General features: G+C 44.4%; 1 protein-coding gene across 2 annotated transcripts in view; it reads left to right on the plus strand.

Annotated features, from left to right (window-relative positions):
- Positions 1 to 2,827, plus strand: part of KLK13 (kallikrein-related peptidase 13) — a 9,585-nt gene extending 6,758 nt beyond the window's left edge. The window contains exons 4-5 of one of the 2 annotated variants that reach the window (XM_011946266.1): positions 695 to 831; positions 2,619 to 2,819. In XM_011946266.1, the coding sequence (XP_011801656.1) occupies positions 695 to 831; positions 2,619 to 2,807 (326 nt within the window). In that variant the 3' untranslated portion in view covers positions 2,808 to 2,819. Of the gene's footprint in view, positions 1 to 694; positions 832 to 2,618 lie in introns of both variants that reach the window. The other variant, XM_011946267.1, reaches the window with a different exon arrangement.
- The last annotated feature ends 3,178 nt before the right edge of the window (positions 2,828 to 6,005 follow it).

A 6,005-nucleotide genomic window follows, 5' to 3' on the forward strand; every position in this document is an offset into this window, starting at 1 on the left:
TATAAATGAATTTTCTCATTTATAATATATAAATCATACATATAAAATTTTTATATTTCTATAATTTATAAAATGTTTAATATGTTAAATATGCTTATTAATGAAATTTCTAATAATTCAATTTAATAATTATATATCATTACTTATTAAGTATAATACATTGTGTATGTGAGTATAAAGTTGATGTATATACCAACAAGAGCTCTTTGCATCTCCTTAGCAATCCCTGACTCTCTCCCAGACTCATGTTTGTATCTTTCTCCTCAACATGCCTCGTCTGTCTTTCTACCATTCTATCCAACTCTTCCATAACTCTTCCCATCCCTGTTCCTACCTTTCCCATCTTTAGTTCTCTATTTCTGACCATCTCCCTGTTCCAACTCCCTCTCTCCAACTTTCTGTCCCCACCACTGGCTCCACCACTCTCCTTATCAACCTCCCATTCTCTTGTCCCTTCTCTCCCTGTCCTTCCTTCCACTTTTCTCCTCATCTCTCCCTTTGCCTCTCTCCCATGTCCCTCCATATTTCTGTCACTTCTGTTGCTTTACCCAGATAGATGCTCATCTCTTCTCCCATCTTTCTCTTCCCGTCTCAATTTTCTACCTACTCTTTACCCATTCAACTTGCCTATTTAACCTTCATCCCATATCCTATCCAGGTTGGATATCTTAGACCTTCTCTTTCTTCTCCCCAGTGAATTACCCCAAAACTCTACAATGTGCCAACATCCAGCTTCGCTCAGATGAGGAGTGTCGTCAAGTCTACCCAGGAAAGATCACTGACAACATGTTGTGTGCTGGCACCAAAGAGGGTGGCAAAGACTCCTGTGAGGTGAGGCCAGGAGGCTGGTGGGTGCCTAGGACAGGATAGAAAGCCAGAATGGAAGTGACAGATGCTGGGGAAAAAGCTTTGTTTCCAGCATTAGGGGGAACCAGTCTTTATAAGGTACAATGTCCCCTCACATAGGAGGTCAAGACAAAAAGAGGCACCCAGGGATGGCAGGAATAATTCATCATAAGCCCCAGCTTTGACTGAGTGGCTGCCCAGATCCCTGTGTTGACATGCATAAAAGTTGGTATTCTTTCAATTGTGAGTGACAGACAACCAACTCAAACTGGCTTAAACAAAATGCTGGCTTTTGTAACTGAAAATCCAGGGTGTCTGACTTTAGGCACAGATGGATCCAGGTATGCAAATTGTGTGTTTGGAATTCCGTCTTTCTTTTAACTCTCAGCTTTTCTTTATTCTCTTTTGGCTTCATTCTCAGTTAGGTTCTTCCCATGACAAGACGGCCCCAGCAGCTTTGAGCTTACATCCTACCCCCTAGGCAACCCTATTAGAAAGAGAATCTCTCTTTTCCAATAGTTCACATAAAAGTTTTGAGCATGATTCTCACTAGGCGGACCTAAGTCATGTGTCCTGAGCCATAAGTCCATCAGAGCTGTGGGATTCTCTGATGGGCCAAGCCTGAGTCACATAGTTAACTGTGGGTGCTGGAGAGGGGCAGGGACAAATGGTATGGACTGGGAGTGGAGAAGGGCAGTTCCCCAAATGAAAAAATCAGGAGTGGCTGTTACCAAAATAAGGGGAAATGGCCAAGTACAGTAGTTCATGCCTGTAATCCCAGCACTTTGGGAGGCTGAGGTGGGAGGATTACTTGAGCCCAGGAGTTTGAGACCAGCCTGGGCAACATAGTGAGACTCTGTCTCTACAAAAAGAAAAAAAAAATTTTAATTAGCCAGGTGTGGTGGTATACACCTGTAGTCCTAGCTACTTGGGAGGCTGAGGCAGAAGGACTACTTGAACCCAGGAGCTCAAGGCTGCAGTGAGGTAAGATCATGCCACTGCACTCCAGCCTGGGTGATCAAGCAAGCCCCTGTCTCAAAAACAAAAAGAAATAAATAGAGCAAGACACTGCCTCAAATAAATAAATAAATAAAAAGTTAAAAATGAATGTTTAATTTTTTTTAAATAAGAGGAAATGGATACTACATGAGCAAAAAAAAAAAAAAAAAACCTGCATCCAATAAAGAAGTTGAGATTTGATTCAGTGAGAAAGAGTATGATATTATATTAATGATATGTGCCTTGATCCGCTAGTGATATCTGCCTTGGGCTCAGGAAGAGAAATAGATGTACACGTGTATTGCATACCCTGCCCAGATGTGGATGCGTTCCCTCAATAGTGAGAGGCACAAAGGAGTCTTAAAGTAGGAACAGGGTCAGCAGGTGTGGGGCAGGGGGTGCAAGGTGGGATTTAGTACCAGGGAAACAAAAATGGGTATGAAGTAAGTTGTTACCATTTTAATGAAACTGTGGAACAGAGAAAGACACAGAAATTTCTCTGTGTCTCTCTTTCTCTGTGCCTATCTCTGTCTTTCTGTCCCTATTTCTGTCTCTTGCTGTCTGTCCCTCTGTGTTTGTCTTCTTGTCTGTTTCTCACTGTCTTCATTGCTTTCTCTCACACTGTGTGTGTCTGACTCTGCCTCTCTGAGTCTCCTTCTCTGTGTGTGTCTCTCTCCTCTTTCACTCTCTCCCCACATCTCCCTGTCCCTGCTTTGTTTAGCCCCAGCAAGGACCCACCTCTCTCTCTCTCTCTCTTTCTTTCCCCAACTCAGGGTGACTCTGGGGGCCCCCTGGTCTGTAACAGAACACTGTATGGCATCATCTCCTGGGGAGACTTCCCATGTGGGCAGCCTGACCGGCCTGGTGTCTACACCCGTGTCTCAAGATACGTCCTGTGGATCCGTGAAACAATCCGAAAATATGAAACCCAGCAGCAAAAATGGTTGAAGGGCCCACAATAAAAGTTGTGAAATATACCAGCTTCCATCCTTTCACCATGACTTCCTCATATTGTCTGCTTAGCCCTTCTCTGCTCCCTATTCCCAGTGTTCCATTTGAACCAGTGATCCATGTCCTGAAAAATGCTCAATCCCAGTTGACATTCCATGTTTCAGAAGCATTCAGGCACTGCCAGGCTTGCAGTCTCCCAGATGTTGCATCCTAGAAACATCTCAACAACCTGAATGTCCCAACCCAGACAATGGCCCAGGTCTCTCAACTGCATCAGCATGGCTTCTGTGAGCCCACATCACCACCTGAATGTTCTGTCTGTGGCACATTCTTAAATATTTCCGTCAGCCCATCAACAATATATGTCCTATAAATGGACCATCTTTGACAACATCCTCTAACTCTTCAAGTATTTATTCAATGCCAGTATCCTAGACCTTCTATTTTTTGCACTCCAGAAGGCTCTAGACTCCCATGATAGTTCATCCTGAAAATATTATCTTATGCCCACAATCTTCTGCCCTGACAACATTCTATGTACCTCTGTGACTCACCACAGCTAACACTGGATCCTCAGAATGGTTCATTCTCACACTGTTATGGTTGCCTCAGATGTCCCAACCCAACCTACATCCCACATTCTTCCAATACCCCACCTCTGCCAACATTCTCTCTCTCTGAATCAATGGCACCCTAAGTCTCTAGAGTTATGGGGTTCAATATACCAAAGGGTCTCCTTGCCTGAGCTATATTGCCTACCAAGTATTCTGTCCTGTATCCCCGCCATGAACATCCTTGTTCAGTGTCCCTTGCTGTTACATCTTTGTCCATGACCCTAAAATGTAGTGCAAATCCTTGCTTTGGACAAGTTATAAAACTCACAGTCTCTGTGCTTTCTCATCTATAAAATGGGTTCATGATTTTTTGTAATTGTAGCATTATTACAAGGATAAATGTCAAGCATTTATCATTATTATTATTTGCATGATTCCCATAAAATATTACCTTAGAATGTTAATAACAGCGCTTCGAATTTGCAAAATGTCCAGAAAAAGTGTCACACTCATTTATTTTCCTCAGGAGACATTTATTCAGTATTGACTATGTGCAAGCATTCTCCTGGGTGTTGGTAAATATAGTTTATTTATTCAACAAACATTTGTACCTATCATGAGCCAGGCACTGTTGCAGACACAAGTGATAACCAATGAGTTAAACAGATAAAAATTTCTGCCCTTGTAGAACTTACATTCTTTTCAGGAAGTCTCCATAACAAAAATGAATAAGGAAATAGGCTGTCAGGTGGTGCCACAAGCCATGGCAAGAAATGAAACAAGGGCCATGTGTGGTGGCTCATGCCTGTAATGCCAACACTGGGAGGCTAAGGTGGGAGGATCGCTTGACACCAGGAGTTCAAGACCAGCCTGGACAACATAGGAAGATCCCATCTCTACAAGAAAGTTTAAAAAATTAGCTGGACATGGTGGCACGAGTCTGTAGTCCCAGCTATTCAGAAGGCTGAGGCGGGAGGATTGCATGAGCCCAGGAGTTTGAGGTTGCAGTGAGCTGTAATTGTGCCACTACACTCAAGCCTGGATGACAGAGCAAGACTCTGTCAAGAAGAAGGAGAAGGAGAAGGAGAGAAACAGGAAGAGAAAGAGGAAGAGGAGGAGGAGGAGGAGGAGGAGGAGGAAGAAGAAGAAAAAGAAGTAGAAGAAGAAGAAGAAGAAGAAGAAGAAGAAGAAGAAGAAGAAGAAGAAGAGGAGGAGGAGGAGGAGGAAGAAGAAGAAAAAGAAGTAGAAGAAGAAGAAGAAGGAGAAGGAGAAGGAGAAGGAGAAGAAGAAGAAGAGGAGGAGGAGGAGGAAGAGGAGGAGGCGGAGGAAGAAGAGGAAGAGGAAGAAGAAGAAGGAGGAGGAGGAGGAGAAGAAAAAGAACAAGAAGAAGAGGAGAAGAAGAAAAGAGTAAGAATTGGGAATGTAGGGTTGTATATGTGGAAGGGCTGGCATTACAATTTAAACAGCATGGCCAGGGAACCTAACTGAGACGGTAACATTTAAAGAAAGACTGAAAGGAAGAAGGGAAGAAGCAAAGCGCATATCTGAGGAGCAGCCGCTGGAGCAGGGGATACAGCTGTTCAAAGGCCCTGAGGCAGGAGCCTGTTCAGGGTGTCTGAAGATCAGTGAAGAGGTTGGTGTGGCTGGAGCTGAGTGAGCGAGGAGGAGAGGGTGGGAGGTGAGGGCAGAGAATGAACGGAGCAGACTGCATTGGGTCCTGTGGGGCACAATGAAGACTTTGTTTTCCTCTGAGGGAGCCAGGAGGTATGAGAGGGCTCTGAGCAGAGAAGGCACTTTATTTGATTTGAATGTGCACAGGATTCCTCTGGCTACTCCATGGGGAACAGACTCAGGGAGGCCAGAGAGAAAGGGACTACATTAGCCCAGGCAAAAGGTGATGGTTCCTGGACCAAGGTGATGGCCTTAGAGAAGGCGAGAGGTCAGATTCTGGATCTGTTTGATGGGACTGTTGGACCATATCTGCCGACATCAGATGGGGAAGTGTGAGAAAAAGAGAAGTCAAAGATGACTCCAGAGATTTGGCCTGAGCAACAGGAAGGATGGAGCTTTCATTTACAAAAATGTAACAAACTGAGAGGAGCATGTTTTAGGGCAGAGATTAGGAAATTTTGTCTTGAACTGTTTATTAGACACTCAAGTGGAAATAAACTGTTCTCTGAGGATTTATAGAAAATAAACAACTACGGCCAGGCACAGAGGCTCACACCTGTAATCCCAGCATTTTGGGAAGCTGAAGCAGGCGGATCACTTGAGGTCAGGAGTTCAAGACCAGCCTGGCCAACATGGTGAAACCCCATCTCTACCAAAAATACAAAAATTAGCTGGTAGTGGCAGGCGCCTGTAATCCCAGCGACTCAGAAGCTGAAGCAGGAGAATCGCTTGAACCCAGGAGGCGGAGGCTGCAGTGAGCCAAGATTGCGCCACTGCATTCTAGCCTGGGCAACAAAGTGAAACCCTGTCTCAAAAAGAAAAAAACACCTACACAAACTAAATAACTGCAGATTGTGATGATTTCTGTGTGATGATAGTAACAAATGCAAGGCCAGGCGCGGTGGCTCAAGCCTGTAATCCCAGCACTTTGGGAGGCCGAGACGGGCGGATCACAAGGTCAGGAGATCGAGACCATCCTGGCTA

This window comes from Colobus angolensis, unplaced genomic scaffold, assembly GCF_000951035.1.
Source record: "Colobus angolensis palliatus isolate OR3802 unplaced genomic scaffold, Cang.pa_1.0 Scaffold25, whole genome shotgun sequence".
In the NCBI taxonomy this organism is placed as follows: domain Eukaryota; kingdom Metazoa; phylum Chordata; class Mammalia; order Primates; family Cercopithecidae; genus Colobus; species Colobus angolensis.